General features: G+C 40.9%; 1 protein-coding gene across 4 annotated transcripts; it reads left to right on the forward strand.

Annotated features, from left to right (window-relative positions):
• Positions 1-63: 63 nt before the first annotated feature.
• cul4b (cullin 4B) lies at positions 64-18,826 on the forward strand. Of its 4 annotated transcripts, none has more exons than XM_062524211.1 (21): positions 64-437; positions 1,282-1,707; positions 2,861-2,976; positions 3,091-3,194; positions 3,412-3,481; positions 3,629-3,702; positions 3,880-4,042; positions 6,536-6,625; positions 7,493-7,575; positions 7,663-7,730; positions 9,027-9,145; positions 9,294-9,486; positions 9,624-9,728; positions 9,809-9,919; positions 10,025-10,110; positions 10,213-10,320; positions 10,426-10,539; positions 10,637-10,742; positions 10,934-11,106; positions 11,204-11,356; positions 16,821-18,826. In XM_062524211.1, the coding sequence occupies exons 2-21, from the start codon at positions 1,536-1,538 to the stop codon at positions 16,914-16,916; spliced, it is 2,304 nt and encodes a 767-aa protein (XP_062380195.1). In that variant the 5' UTR covers positions 64-437; positions 1,282-1,535; the 3' UTR covers positions 16,917-18,826. The 4 variants fall into 4 exon arrangements, with proteins under 4 accessions (XP_062380195.1, XP_062380194.1, XP_062380192.1 ...); XM_062524210.1 differs by having other exon boundaries at positions 64-418; XM_062524208.1 differs by lacking the exon at positions 64-437 and adding an exon at positions 775-817.
• Positions 18,827-18,983: the final 157 nt, after the last annotated feature.

Consider the following 18,983-nt stretch of genomic DNA (forward strand, 5'->3'; position numbering starts at 1 on the left):
ACAAGCTTCATTTTAGCCAATCAGAGACTATCTGGAAGTAACTCCCGGTAACGTAAGGTAGATAACGTTAGCTGGTAAAGTACAAAGCTAAATGACCCAATGTTAGAATTTTTCGACGCTTCAATATTTATAGAGACTATGGTAGCAACTTAGGGTTGTAGTATAAGCGACAGCAATACTCTGTAATGAACTCAATGTAATTTAACAGAATCTATTTCTAACACGCAACACATCGTGATTAACGTTACTGATATGTGACGTTAACTGCTAACGTTAAGAACTTTGCAAGGCTTGTAACGTAACGTCAGACACTTCAGACGAGTCTTCTGACCCCCTCAGAAGAAATATTATTAGTGTTATATGGAAAAAGTAACGTAGTTAAACTTGTTAAGACTCTTCGAGAACAAGATGAATGATGGTGAGACATTAACGCTAAGGTATTACAAGACATTCCCTTATGCAACAGTAATGTTAGCTGATTAGTTTATTGTTTGTCTGGTCTGTATCGTTAATGCAGTGAAATGACAGTGAATACAGAACTTTTGATGAGTCAGATTATATTAGTTATTCATTTTGTGTAGACGTTTTCTTTAAATTGGTGGGAATAACTGAAGTACCACAGATACTACCATCGGCAGTGGCATTTACTCAAAATATATACGGAGATGGCGCCGCCATGTGGCACATAATTCCTACATGTACCTCATCGAGTCAACCTATTTGTCTGGTTATAACGCCGTAGATAGCACTACTTGTGCTATGCTAGCAGCGCTAACACCACTGAGCTAGATGTCATTGGCTAACACGAACGGCAACGGTAGAGCACAACCACTTTTGCAGCATTATCGTGTGGGGGTTAAGTACTTCCGTTGGGTCATTGTGGCGCTTTTGAACTTGTGTTTTACTTTTAGAGTTTTGGTCACTATTTAAGGTCTCGAGCTACTGCATATACAAATGGCCTTACTACTTAGATGAACAAGCTGTTTATTGGTGTGAAAATACCATCGTGTAAACTTGCGAAAGCCGCACGACAGTGGCCAAGAGGAAGCAGTAATCAACCATCTTTCTTCTGCCAGCAATAACAAGAAAGAGAGGATCCAAGTGGAGCTGCAGTTTTCAATTTATTGTCTCTTTCTTGCTGAACATAGATTGGACTGGACATTTGGAATTTCGTATCACAAGGCCAGAGAATACAAAGCGTCCACCATCGACACGCGCGGGGGTTTAGTATTAGTAGGCTGGCTATTTGATTTGTATTTCTTTTTTTCATGTTTCCAACAGGTTTACCTTCCCCTAATCCCCCACCGCCAACCCAAGAGGCTAGACCGGCAGCTTCTGATGTTAATAGCGATAGTAGCCTTACGTCTTCTAAGAAGAGAAAAATAAATAGCTCTGAGAAAGAAGACATCGATTCAATATCTTCGTCCCCAAAAGCCATTTGCAATTCTTCTTCGTCCTGTTCTTCCACCTCCCAGCATATTCAGAAGAAGTTAAGGTTCGAAGATCCAGCAGAAATCATTGGACTGGATGTGAAAATGGCTGAAGAGTCTTCACCGACTGCATCGTGTTCTAATAAAACTAAAAATGTGTTCTTGGCCGGAGGTGTTGGGCACCACGCAAACGGACTGACGAAATCCACCGGATCCACCACGTTTTCTAACAGTAAACCGGGAGCCGCAAAAAAACTAGTCATCAAGAACTTCAAAGGTACGTCAAGTTGTCACATCGTAGATAACTCGCCTGTCAGATGCCCATAGGTCAAGATCTTAACACTGATGTACATCAAATAGCGAAGTCTTAATTGCAGTAGTTTTTAAACTGCGTTTCACGGGTCTGAACAGAGATACAAATGTATACCTAGGCACAGTATGTCCCTGTGCGTAGCCTTAGTGCAGGCCTACAAGTTGTCTAAAAATGTTCTTTGTATAACTGACGTTGATACGAAAAGGGCAAGTGCCGCCCTCCAGACCTTACACACAATTTATCTAGTACAGGCCTCAACTGGGAATGCAGGCTTTTTGAGAATGTTCTCCATCAAGGTATCCTATCTGCTCAACAGAGTCAACTTAATGTGCCTGGTGCAGAGGGCCTGTTGGTTGTTATGGGTACAGTGCTATTGAGAAGTGGTCCTTTTAGCCAGTTTCATTTACAACAGTTGCTTGGTTAAGATGTGGACTCTCCAGTCATATTTGCTGGTATTTTCAGATATACACAGGAGAGTTGTTGAATTCCTTGTGCTATAGAGAATTCCCACATTGGCAACAACCAAACCTTCAACATCACAAATGAAATAACCGTTGTAGGTAAAAACATCACCCACTTAGCAGCCAAGCAGAGACGTAAAATGCACATAGTAGTGTTGTTACAGTGTGGTAAAATTGGATTTAGATAGAACATCAGATCTGGACACTATTAACTTCACACTGGAGGAGTGAATCTAGGGAAGTCCTAGCCCTTGGTTTATTAACTATTGTTTATAAATGGAAGGATGAACAGGTGTTCACCTCTACCAAGACTGCAGAAAACCTCTTTAAGCAACTGGCACTTAGCATTTTTTTTTTTTTTGTCTTCAGTGTTTTAGCTATATAGCCTAGTAAATAAAGGAATTATTGTATTTGTACAGTCCATTTTCTAGCACCATGGCCAATCAAATCACTTCACACAAAGAGAACATAGGCACTCAATATATGAAACGTGTTTGTGCATTAATCAGTAAATGTGCTGTATAAACAGCAACAGATACTACAACATGATTACAAAGGGATTGCTTAAAGGACAATTTTAGGTTTAGATACATTTGCCTTGAAATTTAAGTTTTATAAAAAATGATGTGTGAATTGACAACAATACCCCATTGCAGAAAAACCCAAATTACCGGAGAACTACACACAAGAAACCTGGCAAAAGTTGAAGGAGGCTGTCGAGGCCATTCAGAACAGCACTTCGATAAAGTACAATCTGGAGGAGCTGTACCAGGTAGGGTCATGGAATTCACTTAGTAGAGTTTGCTCTGTTAGATTTGGTAAATATGTGTGGTGAAGTGTACTATGACAATGTGTCCTAATTGTTAAAACATTCTCTTGTGTTTAGGCAGTTGAAAATCTTTGCTCCCATAAAATATCATCAAAGCTCTACAAACAGCTTAGGTCTGTGTGTGAAGATCACATCAAGGCACAGATCGACCAATTCAGAGAATATCCTTTTGAGTCTTGGATAGCCTTTTCAAGACATCCCTATCCATGTTTGTTGTTATGTTTTGTCTGGGCAGTAGTCACAAAGTGAATATAATATAATGGTCTTGTAACAGTAAGTACTATGAATTGACATTTTAAAACTGTGACTACAGTAACACATGCTGTGAAGCAGATTTAAAGATATGAATGTCTTGAAGACCCTTAACTCAGTCCTCACAGATGCACTGGACAGTGTTCTTTTCCTGAAGAAGATTGATAAATGTTGGCAGGATCATTGTAGACAAATGGTAAGGACAATAACTATCTTTAAACCCCTTATTTGCATCAGGAACAACGCCCACAGAGTTCCTTTAAGTACAATAAAATGCAGGAGAAATTACAGTTTCTGTATATATGATTCACCGTAAATGTCTACTCTTCTTCTCTTTCAACAGATCATGATTAGAAGTATATTTTTGTTTTTGGACCGCACTTATGTTTTACAAAATTCAATGCTACCATCAATTTGGTGAGTGTTATGTATGTGTTTTTTTTTTACATAAATGTTGTGCAACACAGCTGGAGATCTTTGAGAGCTCGGTGCATTTGTAGATTGTGTTCCTTGTGTTAACCATGCTCTGGAACTCTGGGCTGTTCTGGGTGTTCCAGACTATTGCTGGCTAACTTGTTCTGTTGCTGCCCCTAGGGACATGGGCTTGGAGCTTTTCAGGTTCCACATTATCAGTGACATGAAGGTGCAGAGCAAGACTATCTCTGGGATCTTGCTCCTGATCGAGAGGGAGCGGAGTGGTGAGGCGGTGGACCGCAGTCTGCTCCGGAGCCTCCTCAGCATGCTCTCTGATCTGCAGGTAGAGACCCCACTGTCCACATGGACCTTTGGCACATCCATTTCACATGCTCCCTTTGTGATTGTCAAGGCTTTGACTAAAAGTTTGAATGGCTGCTGAAGGCACATTTCACCCACATGCACATGTTTACTGATGAAAAGTTGGATTGGAGTTTTCATTTACAGATGGATGGAAAGGTTGAATTCACCTGAATTGTAGAATGATCACAGCATAAAATCATAGATCAGTGGGGTATACTACGAAGCAAGTTAGACATATCTAGGCATCTATACATATCGAGGCTACACAAAGCCTCAACTCGTGTATTAAGTTAAGTGATCCTACGATAGCAGTTATGTGATACATTTGTCAAACTAGGCTTTCAGCTCAGATCTGTGCGCGTTCTTGGGGTTGAGGTGATATTGGCCAATCGTGAAAGGTAGAGATGCACAAGACCGCCTATATTTAAAAAACGACTACTTCCGCATTTATGCACAAAACCGTGATCTAGGGTGGTCATTTTTAGTGTCTAACCTAAAAAAGTAAAAGATCACTGCTCATCCGTGTAAATCGCAGTATTGAGAACAAGCTTGTAATTTTAAAGAAGAATCCGCACTCTTCAAGTCTTTTTTTTGAGTGCAAGCTTTCGGCCGTTAGACCTTCATCAGGGTCAGGCAGATGAAGATTTAACGACCGAAAGCTTTCACTCAGTAAAGTTTAAAAACATTTTTGCACAAAGACTTGAAGTGTGTGGATTCTTCTTTAAAATGAGAAGTGTCTAACCTATAACATAAACAAATCGATGGTCATCAAATGACTTATGCCAGTGGTTCTCAAACTTTTTCTTTCATTCCCCACTTTGATCAAGGGGGCTTTCTCGAGCCCCACCTGTCCATCATCGCTCTTTAGAAAGTATAGGTCAAGCTCAAAATTGTCACATTTATAACGTCACTTGCTAAATAGCCTATACATCAGTAGGCCTAACAAATAACAGTTAGGCTACTAAAGATAAATATCAGTTCAAAAATAGAGAAAAATAAAAATCTAAATCAATAACGTCAGTTTTTGTCATTGACAAGGTGTCAATCCTTGCTTCAAAAAAAGCTGATTTCCAAAAATACAGCAAAAGGGCCAACTATATGCTACCATTGTGTTATAAATGAAGTTCAACACTCTCACAACCTCGTTCAAAATCTTATTCAGGTCAAGCCTCGACGCGAGCGCTTCCCTGAATGAAACAGTCCGTCTGTTGCGCATCGGGCACTACCCTCTTTATCACGACGATAGCATTTCTTTACCTGCTATCGTCTGTGCGCCAACCGAGCAAAGTCCCTCACAGTTTTCCCATTTGATGTCCTGTTCTGCCAGGTAGACTAATTGTTGAGATCAATGTTGAATAGTTCATCTGCAGTGGCATACTCGCAGAATAGAATATCTTCGACCGCTGTCAAGTTAACAAAGCGGACATAAGCAATAACTTTGTAACTGTCGGTGGCCTTGTCCACTTATGCAAGGCAAAACATGAGTGTTTGCGTTTGTCAAGCAGTTGTTCTTCGAGATCGCAGAACAGCAATTGTGTCGTCGGACAGATAGCCAAGATATCCTTCAATTTCACTGCGCTCGTCTCGAACATGAACGGTCTTTTTTGTTTCCGCTGCAATTAAAATTCCGACGTCAATTATTTTTTTCGGACTATGGTTCTAGGACAGACTAACATTTTCATCTGGTCAATGATGGGCCTACAAGAGTCTAGATTACCTTGTTTGTGTTTGTTTTGTGAGATGGAGGTGCATTCTCGTAATTATCAATAAAGGAAGGCACAGGCTACAGATTAAAAAGACATCTCCGGTTTTTCACGTCAGCTCGCGCCCCACCTGGCATGTCTCTGCGCCCCACTAGTGGGGCGCGCCCCACAGTTTGAGAAACGCTGACTTATGCTATTCACGTGCATTGTAGTGGAACATTTGCACGCGTTGCACTGTGAAATGCTCCTACGAGATCAAAATTCTTTGCCGAGGCGGAGCTGCACCTGTAAGATGTATGACAGAATCTCACACGTGAGAGAACTTCGTTTTTCAAGATAATTGATTGGTCAGTAGTCAGTAGGATTGATCAGAGGGCGGTAGTTGTTCACGATTTGAGCTATAACTTAGCACATAACCTGCTCCCGACCAGGTTTGTTTGGCAGCATAAGACACCTTGGTGATACAGCGACGTTAAAACAGATCCACTTTCGTATGACGGCATATCCTAGCTTTGAGCGCAACATAGCTCGCTAAGCCACTAATCGAGCTTCGTAGGACACCCTGTTCACCCAACACTGTTCATAAAATAAGTCTTCATGTTACAGTTCTTTCTCTTTGCCATATTTTCTTCCCACTGTTGCATTTAAAAGCAGTTTTATTGAGGTAGCTTTTTTAACTAAGTTTAACGTTTTTTTGTTGTGTAATATTTTCTGTGGTACCAGAGGTGAGATAAAGCTTCAGTGACACTGTTGTTCCATCTTTTGATCAGATTTACCAGGACTCGTTTGAGCAGCGCTTTTTGGAGGAGACGAATCGCCTATATGCCACAGAAGGACAGAGGCTGATGCAAGAGAGAGAGGTGATTTGTTGTTGTTGTTGTTGTTGTTGTTGTTTTATGGATAACCTTCTGCCGGCCTTGTATCATCCGATTTTCGAGTGATTTCATAGTGATTTTGAGTGATTGGGGACTAAATTTCCAAAGTCCGAATGAAATCAGGGGAATTTTGCTGGAGTTACGGCGGGCTCCCGTCAACTAGATTTTTTAGTGTAAGGTGCCAATCTTACAGTGGTTTTAAGTCGGTCTGTGTCTTTCTAATCTCGGCGTTATGACAATATCAAAACATGTTTGTTATTATTACAAGTCTTTTAGTCGTGGCTCGTGCAAATAGTGACATGAACAAAATTAAAAAAAAAACATTGTGACCTCTCCAGCACCAAACATGAAGGGGCAAAGTAGATGACCGCTATTATGCTTAGCCTATATGATTATTTGTTATTTTGTTTCTGGTAAATGATAAGTTGGCTTTTCCACCTGACAGAACAACTCTATATCGGTTAGGGATGTCACACATAAAACAATGCTGCAGAAACATGGAACATATGACTTTGATATGAGCAGGCTATTGTTTGAGTTCCTGTTGATATCTAGTGCACAATGGGAAATCATTTAAAGGAATCTAGTTACAGTCGTTTCAAAGGCCTAGTCTGGGACTACACTGTGACTAAACACTTTGACTTGTCTTTAGATGCGCGAGGGTCTGAGACTGTAGTCTTTCAAAAATCTTTTCCAAATCTTTCCAAAATCTTTCGGTGTAGGGATGGCATTAACCAATCACACTGCACATTTTGTTGTTCAGCAGATATCAATGTTTTCTAACTGGTAGTTAGTGTGGAACACTGAAATATTTTGTTGAAATTTCAGTTCAGCTCTGACATCTTTTCCCAGGTTCCAGAGTACCTTCATCATGTCAACAAGCGTTTGGAAGAGGAGGCAGACAGGGTCATAACTTATTTGGACCAGAGCACACAGTAATATTTTCAAATGCCCATCTGATTGATTTCCATCAAATGAGTTTATGGTCTATCTATCTTACCAGCCTTGTCCTCTCCCAACAGAAAGCCGTTGATTGCCTCTGTGGAAAAGCAGCTTCTGGGGGAGCATCTGACGGCAATCTTACAGAAAGGTGCCGATCTCCAATTTCATATGAACTGTTATTTTAGAGTTATATACATATACGTCATTTTTACTGAGGATACACAGATATGAAATGTATTTGATAATATTTTGTCTTAGTCTCAGCATAATTTGTATTTGCATTTCTAATAGAGCTTAGATCGGGCCCAAAAAATCAAGCCCGAACCGGCCCGAGCCCATGCACGTTGTGTCCGAGCCCGGCCCGGCCCGACATATTAACTGTAATTATGAGCCCGAGCCCGATTTAAACCCGACACTTTTTTAAATGCGTGAGCCTTATAACTGACGTTCTCAACTACAATTACGAGTTGTTTTAACTACATAAAGCTGAATTAGGCCTATCTTAATGAATAATGAAACAAGGACTAAGCATGTAAACTTAGTTGTTTGTTTATTCTGAAATGGATCACAAATGGATCCGAATGAAGAAACGCAAATGTCAAAACGAAACGCCAACGCAAATGTTGTCACTGTCCACGACTTGTTCGAAACTCTTCCATACGTCCGACTGTCCTCCAGACTTGCTCAAAGTTAAATTCTCCTGATTTAATTTTCTTCTTTATATCGTCCATCTCCATGTTGCGCTTAAGCTAGGCCACACAATGTTCTACAGCAGAGCAGCAGTGTGATGCGTGCCAGTGGAGGAGACCGTGCGCATGTGTTGCATTTTGTAACTTGCAACTTACACATTTTGTTACTTAAGCCTACTTTGCTAAAAAATATATGTAATATTTCGGATAATGGCATTGTCTCCCCACCCAGTTAGGCTAATAAAGAAATTATATATTTTTTAAAAAAACACAAATGCTTGATCAAAGGCCCGACCCGGCCCGGCCCGAGGATAGTGGCGGGAAATATCGGCCCGACCCGGCCCGCGGGTCGGGTCGGGCTCGGGTCGGGCTCAGGCTCGGGCAGAGAATCTAACCTCTAATTTCTAATACCGATTTTGCCACAAACACATTGGTTACACATAGTTGAAACATAGTTTGCTTCACATGGTCTGGTTTGTTTCACATGGTGTGAAGTCCATTAGAGAGGGGTTTTGTCTCTCACACAATAACATCTGCATGTTCATTGGATGAAATTGCTTAGGTCTTTGCCCTACAAAGCTGATACTGTTAAGATGAGCCAACGTCAGTAGATACATGATTGAATGTTGTAGATTGTTCCCTACCAGATCATCATTCTTTGTCTGTGGTTATTACCAGGGTGGTTATTACCGTGACCCAGTGTGATGATGTGGGTGATGTGAGAGTCTTTCATAACTCATTGGGTATCGCTGTAGGTTTGAATCACTTGCTGGACGAGAACCGGATCCAGGACCTGTCCCTCCTCTACCAGCTCTTCAGTCGTGTACGAGGGGGAGTACAGGCTCTTCTCCATCACTGGATTGAGTACATCAAGGTAGGTGTTACTCACCTCCACTACTGTCTAGTAAATGGTGCGGGGAAGAGTTTAGAGTTAGAGTTAGAATCACGCTCAGTTTAGGAAGTATGATATGTAATAATACTGTTTTGAACTTAAGGCACTGAAAGTGTTTTGCTGTTATTAGGCCTTCGGAAGCACAATTGTCATCAACCCTGAGAAGGACAAGACTATGGTCCAGGAGCTGCTGGACTTTAAGGACAAAGTGGATTACATTATTGATGTGTGCTTCATGAAAAATGAGAAGTTTGTGAACGCTATGAAGGAGGCCTTTGAGACCTTCATCAACAAACGGCCAAACAAGCCTGCTGAACTTATAGGTTGGTTGCTATCAGTCTCATTTAAGTTATGTTTGAATGGCATGATGTCCAAATGTATTTGTTTAGTTGTAGTTAAAAAGCACGAGATCCTGTGCCTTCTCATATCGGTGACATTTGATGGATCCTCTGTCTTTTAGCAAAGTATGTCGACTCAAAACTGAGGGCAGGAAACAAGGAGGCTACTGATGAGGAGCTAGAGAAAATGCTGGACAAAATCATGATCATCTTCAGGTTTATCTATGGTGAGTGTCTACTCCTATGGCAGCATCATGTGAGTATTGACTAGAGGCAAAATGAGTGGCTAACTGTGTTTGTCTTACAGGCAAAGATGTTTTTGAGGCCTTTTACAAGAAAGACCTGGCCAAGAGGCTACTGGTAGGAAAGAGTGCCTCTGTGGATGCAGAGAAGTCCATGCTGTCAAAATTGAAACATGGCAAGTATCTGTCAAGTTTAGGCTGTGAATGGGCCATTGTCAATACTTAATCATAAGCTGTTGTTTGTCAACTCTTGATGAGAATATACTCTTGTCTGGTTTCAGAATGTGGTGCTGCATTCACCAGCAAACTAGAAGGCATGTTCAAGGACATGGAATTGTCAAAGGATATTATGGTGCAGTTCAAACAGGTAATGGTGAGGTTTATTAATATGAATATAACTTGTTCAATGCAACCTCTGTGTTTCAAACCTGTTTTTGTTGAATTCCTTTCTCCATGTTTCTTCCTGTAGTATATGCAGTGTCAGAACATCCCTGGAAACATTGAGCTGACAGTGAACATCCTCACCATGGGGTACTGGCCTACCTACGTCCCTATGGAAGTCCATCTGCCCGCAGAGGTATGTAAATGTTCTCTGAAACCCACCCGTGCAGTTACTCTTTGTGAATCATGCCCCGAAATGAAGATAAAACTCCATCAATGTTGCTTGTGCTCTCCACCACAGATGGTGAAGCTGCAGGAGATCTTCAAAACGTTCTACCTGGGCAAGCACAGTGGCAGGAAGCTGCAGTGGCAGTCCACATTAGGGCACTGTGTGCTGAAGGCTGAGTTCAAGGAGGTGACGATCATGCCCCCACAGTTTGTTTGTTTTTATGTCATCAGTGTCAATGGCAATCCCAGTTCAAATGTACAATCCTCTTCTTTCGTTGAAAAAGGGCAAGAAGGAGCTGCAAGTGTCGCTGTTTCAGACACTGGTGCTACTTATGTTCAACGAAGGAGAGGAGTTTTCCTTGGAGGACATAAAACTTGCAACAGGAATTGGTTTGTATAAAGACATGACATTTATTATTCCCTGACAAATATATTGCTTAATGTACCTTATAGATACTTTGTATCTTGCAAAGTAAACAAATGTAGTAGTTGTAGTTGTAGATTAGGCATTATGAAAGTCCTGTTGTATGATTTTTAAACCTGTTTCAATTAATTGGACTGATTAATGTGTGTATGTACAGAGGACAGTGAACTCAGGCGGACTCTGCAGTCCCTGGCTTGTGGGAAAGCCCGTGTTCTCACCAAACTCCCCAAGAGCAAAGATGTGGAAGATGGTGACAAGTTCTCCTGCAACGACGACTTCAGACACAAGCTCTTCAGGATCAAGATCAACCAGATCCAAATGAAAGAGACGGTACCTTGTCCCAGTTCATCCACGCTCTTGTTGATTATTGTGTTGTTGATCTGTGAGGTCACTGGTGGTCTCATGGTGGAAAATGTGTTTCCCGTAGGTGGAGGAACAAGCCAGCACTACTGAGAGGGTCTTCCAAGACCGGCAGTACCAGATTGACGCAGCCATCGTCCGCATCATGAAAATGAGGAAGACTCTCAGCCACAACCTTTTGGTGTCAGAGGTCTATAATCAACTCAAGTTCCCAGTGAAGGTGAGCTTGCAATCATTTCAGAGATCTAAACTGGTCATGCTTAGACAAAAGCAGAAAGAAAGTCAAGTCATATTGGTATTCTGGAGACCCAAGTGATTTCAAGTGATTCCATACTCAGAACCTTACCTGGTTGCTTTCTTATTGCTATGGATACTATGGCTACTTTTGATACTTTATAAATATAATGCTCCTTTCTTGTCCATGTTTGACACGAGGCTTCAATTCAGAATTGATTCTGCTGATTGTAACTCTAGGGGTTGATACACCCATGATAATTACTGGGCGTCATGAGCCCTATTTTCTTCTGAAGAATCTCAGCAGCCTCTTCCCCTCTGGACCTCTGGAGCCTTCCCACAAAAGTGGAAGCGCTATTGGCCAGGTGTCCCAATACTTTTGTCCATATAGTGTTGTCTGTTAGTGTTGTTAAAATTAACTAGTGCTGTGCCCGTTCAAACATGCCATTTCTGTTGAAAACCTGTAGCCCAATTGGACACCCGCAGGTATACCTGCTTTTAAAAATAGGATGATGGGGGGGGGGGAAAGCATCATTCTAGCTCAGCATTCAATAATGACTACTGAATATTATCTAATAATATATTAGCCTTTATTTTATGTGCAGTAAGTAGAAATTAGGCATGGCTGCATGTGACATTTTTACAGATCAAAATGACATAAGTTTAACAGCTGTTTTGAGTCAAGACTATGTTTATTGTGAAGCTTATTGAATAACTTCAACATCATTCCATTTTCGTGGAATGATGCATCATATGAAATTGGCAACAATGTGACAACAATCTCTTGAAGCCTATAAGTATGATCTAAGTGACATCAGTCTCTGTCTACCACTTGTTGTCTGTTAGCTGATCGAAATGAAGCCAAAAGCTGATCGAAATTAAATGAAGCCTGAAGCTTTGACGTAAGGCTCTATGTTTAGCCTATTGAATAACTTAATAATATACAAGAAGAACCATTTTGTAGAAAGATGTATCATCATATGAGATGAAACACTCTTCGGTAGCGTAAGTGACATGTTGCTTTGTCTGCTACTTGTCTAGCTGTGTGGTATTCTGAAACGTCACTATATTCGGGACCGTTAGCCTATCGCTCTTTTCAATTTGGGACCTTGCAGTCAAAGTCCAAAGTAGCCTGGGCTATTCAAAGTGTCAGTTTTTTTGCACATCATGTGTCCGTCATTTTGAACAGCCACTGCGTACCCGTGTTTGTTGTCATGTTGCAAAATCTGCGGAAACCAATTCATGCATGCAAAGTGCATACAGGTAGTCTTAATTGTTGAGGTCAGACATGATAATCATCCAAATATCGTGCATCTTGTGCTGTGCCCTGATTCAGTGCTGCCAAAACTCTGCGTACCCTCTCTGTCTCTGGCCTTGCGCTGTGCTGAGGCGGAGTGGCTACAGTAGAGCAGAGAAAGCCAACGTGTGCTTTTTTTACCAATATATTTACCGATATCTTTTGCATTACCAAACAATGTCAAACTTGGCACCGCACTTATTTGTGTTCCTTGCAAGACACCTGTCAAGTTTGAAATAAAAAGGTTCGAGAGATAAGTGAATAAGACACACACACGCACAGACTCACAGACGTTACTGACGTTACGTTAAATTTATAGGTAGATGTGTTAATCATTGTAATTGATAAATAAATAAAAAAATAACACTAAATACCTGTGGGCGACTGCCATTTAGCCTCATTCTCTGTCAGTGGCTATACTGAGCTCAGCCATGGACCATGGTATCATAAAGTAGACAACCTAACACATCCATTGGTATCACTCTTGACATGCTAACTAACAGTCCAAATCTAGCCAAAATTTTGGCAAGGGAAATATAGGATGGTCAAATTGGAATGTCATTATCCGTGATTTAAAAGTTTCATTATATTAATTAATTGTGATTAATCACAAAGAAATTGTGTGATTTCGTTTTTTTAGTTGTTTGAAATATCTGCCAACAGAGCCAATCACTTGACTCCTTTCCAGGCCATCTTGCTCATGCAGACCACAAATTGTGTAGGATAGCCCCAACTTTTACTTACTTGGCTTTCTTATAAATCTGGCCAATTTTAGAAAGTGCCACCTGTGCACATGTGCTATGTAGGTTGGAGCCTTTAATGTCAGATACATGACTCTGACACCTGAGGATGTCTACATATGTAAGCACAGCAGTAGGAATGCTGCCAAGCAGACTAAAAGATCATTTCTTTTGCAGCTCCATCCAATAATCCAGCATGCCCCAACATGTCAGTACTATTCTTTTCCACAACGTTGCACACATGAACAAGCTGATGAGCGTTCTAGAACACCCCTCTCATCTCCTCGATAGGCGTTTTTCCACTGAAAGAGTTCCTGTTCTTGAACTGTTCAGACTTCTTTGAACCTTGGGTGCTATCTAGTGAACCAGCCCGCAAGGGTGTGTCATCAACAATAGGTGTAGCATGCAAAACAAAAGTTAATGAGATGACCAGTTGTCCCATAAAAACGGCAGAAATTAGCTGTGTAAAATGCTAGTTAATATCTGCAGACTAGTGCTAATTGACTAGTTTTGTTTACTCATGGTAACAGCTGATAAGGAGGGGAAAAGCATGGTAAAAGCCTTTTCCCCATGGTAAAGTGACAACTATTTAAAAATCCAACTATTTTGTGGTTCCAGCTCCAAACCAAAGTGCCACGTTCTGAACTGTTTTTTCTTTGGTCAAAAAGCTCCAACCGGTTCAAATGTTGGTTCGCGAACGGGAATAGAGCCGGTTCTCTGTCTGTAGAAAAGACCTATATGACTGCTTATCCTAACTGCATGTGAGCATCTGACTGTGGTGTAGCATTGAATGGCCTCTGTCCACACTGAATCTGTTATATATTTGTTGCTGTTTTTGTCGCTAACGCTTGCTCACTCACATTGTATGCAGTTAGGATACATTGTGAGTAGTGGCAGGCTGTTCTCCCCTAACTGTTCAACTGAGTGACATAGAAGGTCATTAATACTCATGACTCATACAGTTAAACAGATTTTCTATCTTTTTTCCCTGTGTGTTCACACTGGGCAGTGTGGTTGTGACACTTAATTTCCCTCAGGATTAATTAAGTATAATTTATCTTTATTTGTATTTATCTTATGTTATTATATGGCTCTTCATAATGTTCCAGAATGCTCCATTCACTTGAATGGGCCTTCACAACGTTAACGGAGGTCTGATATTTCTCGATAACAGACTGCTGCTAAGTAGAACCGGCCGCTGTGAAGGAAAATGGGTTTTGTTCTTTTTATTCGCGTCTTTCATATTACTCCCCAAGTAGTCAGGTCACGTCAGGTCACTTCTTCAGGAACTTCATTCAAAAGTGAAAGCAGACGGTTGATCATCAGTGTTCTAAAGAATGGTTGATTCAAGTTTAGCGTGTGTTGTAAACTATTTGTTTCTCAGCAAAAGCCATGATGAAACCGTAACAAATAAATATATAGTCATATCATTGTAGAGTTTTTTTTATTATTATTTGGCAATGGCAAGTAGTCGTGTAATAAGCAGGATAATGTATAGAACACTGGACCTTATGGGGAAAACAAGTCCTTTCAGGGTGAAGCAAGACCCTACCGGGACTTATTTTGGAGTTCTATACATTAGTCCTTACTTATTATACCTGGCTGTGTGTGTTTTCTTTAGGTAGTGTTCTTAGCTGACCTGGGTCCCTTACTGATTCACTTCTTTTGAGGCATTTAGTTTTAGTTTAGTCCTGTGGAAGTGCCTGTTTCTTTTTGATTCTCCCTCTCTGCATGGGCATCACCTCTGCTTTTGCTCTGGCCATGGCCTTCTGTTGTGCTGCGCAGCGTGGTGATGTAGAGTGAGCTAGATGGCAGCTCTCGTTCTACAGTGCTTTACGTCTTGGGAGGGCGTCGCTGAGAGAAGAGTTGACGTACATTTCACACTGGCCAGAGTGAGATGGGAGATGAGTTGAATCTGTGAGATCTGTCAACTCATTCCTACATCTGTCTATACATTGCACGTCAGTCTGTCAGTGTGTGTGTTCGTGTGTTAACCGCATATCTGTCGAACCATTAATCCGTTCAAGGTGTCTTGCTAGTGCAGTTCCAAGTTTGATGTTGTTTGTATAAGTAGGCAAAAGATATTGTAAAATACATGGGTAAAAGAAGCACGCGTGCGCTGGCTTTCTCCACTCTTCTGTAGCCACTCCCCCTCTTGCACAGCACACTGCAGGACAGGAGGCCGAGAGGGCAAGCAGGGTTTTGGCAGCGCAGGATATTTGGATGATTATCATGTCTGATCTCCTTGTATGCGGTTAACGTGCATAAAATGTTTCCACAGATTTTGCAACAACACACTACAACACACCAGTATGCAGTGGCTATTCAAAATGATGCGCACTAAACTGACGCTTGGAATAGCCCAGACATGCTACTTTGGACTTTGAGTAAACAAACGACAATTCCGACTGCAAGGGCCCGAATTGAAACGAGCAGAGTTTTAAGAGCGTTTCAAAATGGGCCACATCCACAGATAACGAGTGGCAGACAGAGCAAGATGTCACTAGAGACTGTGTTTAAGTCCCATCGTTGCAAATTTCATATGATGCATCTTTCTACAAAATGATTTGTTATTCAGTAGGCTAAACATGTAGCCTTAAATAAGCTATATAATGGTACTTTTGATCAGCTACAGACAATGAGTAGCAGACAATGGGTGGTGTCACTTATAAGCTACCAGAGCTTGTTTTTGACTCTTTGCAACTCAAATAGCTGTTAGGCTAGTCTTGATCTGTAAGAAATGTCACATGCAGCCATGCCTACATTTTGCTCACTGCACATTTATTATAGGCTAACGCATTATAATATAATATTCAATGTTCATTATTGAATGCGCAGCTGGAATTATGTTTTTCTCGATCATCCTATTTTTAAAGTAGGCCTACCTGCGGGCATTTAATGGGCCAATGGGTTTTCTACAGGAATAGTGTTTCTACAGAGCTACAGAACGGGCACTGCACTGGTGTTGAATGGTCATTGACGCTGTTCATGGCAGGCCAGGTGGACTCTCAGTGCTGCCTGTGGCCCTTCTGCCCATGTCCTCCACTAGCACAGTGTCCTCATGGTTTACAGCAGGACTAGTTGGAGTAGTTGTTTGGGTGTATGTCAGCAAGGAGTGGTGTCCGATGGAGAGCGAGTATTCTTTGTTCCGTTTTCATAATCCTTAAAGTGTTCTGAAAAGCGTTGTGGTGATTGTGGTGTTGATCATGAATTGGCATGCAAACTTGTAAGCTGTGCAGTTTGGTGACATGATGGATGCTTAGAGCCACTTTCTCAGCACGCACAAATCGTGTTCAGACAAACTTCACTGTCTCTATATAAGAGGTGCTTCCATAGTTTGTGTTTCTGTGTTGTATTGAATGAATGCAAACTGTAACGTTCTGCTTCTCTGTTTTTCTCCCTCTCTTCCTCAGCCTGCTGATTTAAAGAAGAGAATAGAATCGCTCATCGACAGGGACTACATGGAACGAGACAAGGAGAATCCTAACCAGTACAACTACGTTGCTTAGGAAGTGAAAAGGGGGAAGGAGATAAGGAAAGTAGAGATGGAAAGAAAAGGTGGAAGGCAGTCAACTTCTCAGAACACTTGGTCTGAAACCCTTTGCTCCAGTTGATGTTACCATTAGCCCCGTTTAACAAAGCAGCCGACAGCTGAATGGATATTGCTCCACAGGGTTTTCTGGTGTGTGTGTGTTTGTTCCTGTGGACTGCATGCCCATTTAAAGAGAATATTGCTCATGCTCAGAGTGGGAATTGGACTTTCTGGGACAGGAAAAGGAAATTCATCAAGGTTGGATATCCCTTCTTTCCTACGGAGCGGACACGTTTATTTTTCAAACTCTGTTCTGTGTCCTTACGTTCATTGCATTCTGTTCTGAAGTCTTTTTTTTCCCTCTTTATCTCCACTGTGTATCCCATGCAAGTGTTGTCACCAACATATACTGTTATTCTCTGCTTAAGGAAAACGATGACTAATGAAATGAGACTCGTGTTTGTTCAGTGTTGTTTTAAAGACTAATCTAGAAACATTGACTATAGACTTTCATTTGACTGGGTCATATTTTGTTTGTGGCAAGTCTGTTGGAACTGCAGCAAAGTTGGCGAATTCTGAGTTGCACAGCTGTCCGTCTTAGTCTATGTACAAGCTTTTCATCAGTGTCAATCAGGCAATTGTTTAATTGTAGGGCACGGTGGAGCCAATAAAAGGAGGAGACGACAGTATGTGCCAAAAGAGAGAGCACTTGTTTTGTTATAGGATTGGTCGCTGCTATACACTTTTCCTTTTCTGCTTGTATGCATTTAGTTTTCCATTTTAAAAGTTGCCCTTCATATTTTCTTTATTTTTGTACATATTCATAGATACATACACTTTACACAAACACACACTCTCTCACACAGACACACACACCTACAGAAATAATAAAGTACTAAATTTGAAAGCTTTACATGTGCATCTCAGCTATACTAATGCTGGGGGTATTTAGAAATGCCGTGAAAAAAGCAGAGCAGAAAAAAGCTGTTGCTCTTCACTCTGGTTCCATGTGTATTTTTGTGTCTATCCATTCCCTCGACTATCAGTAGCGAGCCTTGTAACACAATACATTACTGGGTTTGCAGAGAGATCTGATCATGGTGTTTTTGAGAAATCATGCTTACAAGGACTGCTGGTCCATCTATAACCTACATATTCTGTCTTTTTACTCCTGATGAAAGTCACTCTATATGTTTCCTTGTAAATTTTTGTCAAAAAATCCCCTCTAATAATTACAGAATCTGGAGATGTTGCTCATACTGCTAAATGCTGTCATCACCCTCTCTTGGTGATATTTCTGATCACAATTTGTTTTGGTTTTTTTTAAGCTTCCCCTCCCTCTGTTCTGGTAAACCTCTTGAACAATGTTGCAGGCCTCTGCAAAGAAAACATATGTGGCACATAGTCTTGTTCGTTAGTCCAGAAAAGTGCCAAAATCTTTTGGGGAAAAAAAAAAAAAAAAGAATTCCATGCGACAGATCTAAGACCACACCACATGTCTAAAATGTCTAGAGGGGAAGATTCTGCTCCTTATATGTATTCAGAAATAAGATGATTTCTTTTGTTTTCACAAAAGTATGTCCTGTTGGTAAGTTTCAAAACCATTTGAGCATAGGTTTGACCTCCCTTTACCCACAACACAAATAAAAGTTTGGTTTGGACTCCCACTCCGGGTCTCTTCATGCCTCTTTAAAGTCCCTTGCAAACTGGCATGTTGGAAGCGTTGGAACTCTTGTATCAAAAGAGAACATTTGGTAAAAGGTTTCTATTACAGTCTATGTAAATAAGTGTTTCCTCTTTGAAACGTTCAAAGAGAACTCTTGCTGGTTGATTGAGTGTTTGGGTATGTTGTGTGTAACATTAAATAAAAAAACACTTGTTTAACAAGCTGTGAACTGTTGTGATTCACTTATATTAACTAATTTTTCTATATTAAATCTGTTTTTCTTGAAAGTTAAGAGATAATGTTTTGTCTGGAGCCTTGCCATGTGCCATTGTGATTCCATTGTGGGGAGGTATCATATGCCTTCACTTTGATTCATGT

This window comes from Sardina pilchardus, chromosome 21 (assembly GCF_963854185.1).
Source record: "Sardina pilchardus chromosome 21, fSarPil1.1, whole genome shotgun sequence".
Classification (NCBI taxonomy): Eukaryota; Metazoa; Chordata; class Actinopteri; order Clupeiformes; family Clupeidae; genus Sardina; species Sardina pilchardus.

Bases quoted from the DNA above. Each gene is read 5' to 3' on its own strand.
- cul4b (XM_062524208.1), top strand. From the start codon at position 790: ATGTCATTGGCTAACACGAACGGCAACG. The intron at 7,731-9,026 runs GTGCCGATCTCC...GTATCGCTGTAG, and splicing joins GACGGCAATCTTACAGAAAG to GTTTGAATCACTTGCTGGAC. The intron at 10,321-10,425 runs GTATGTAAATGT...TCTCCACCACAG, and splicing joins AAGTCCATCTGCCCGCAGAG to ATGGTGAAGCTGCAGGAGAT.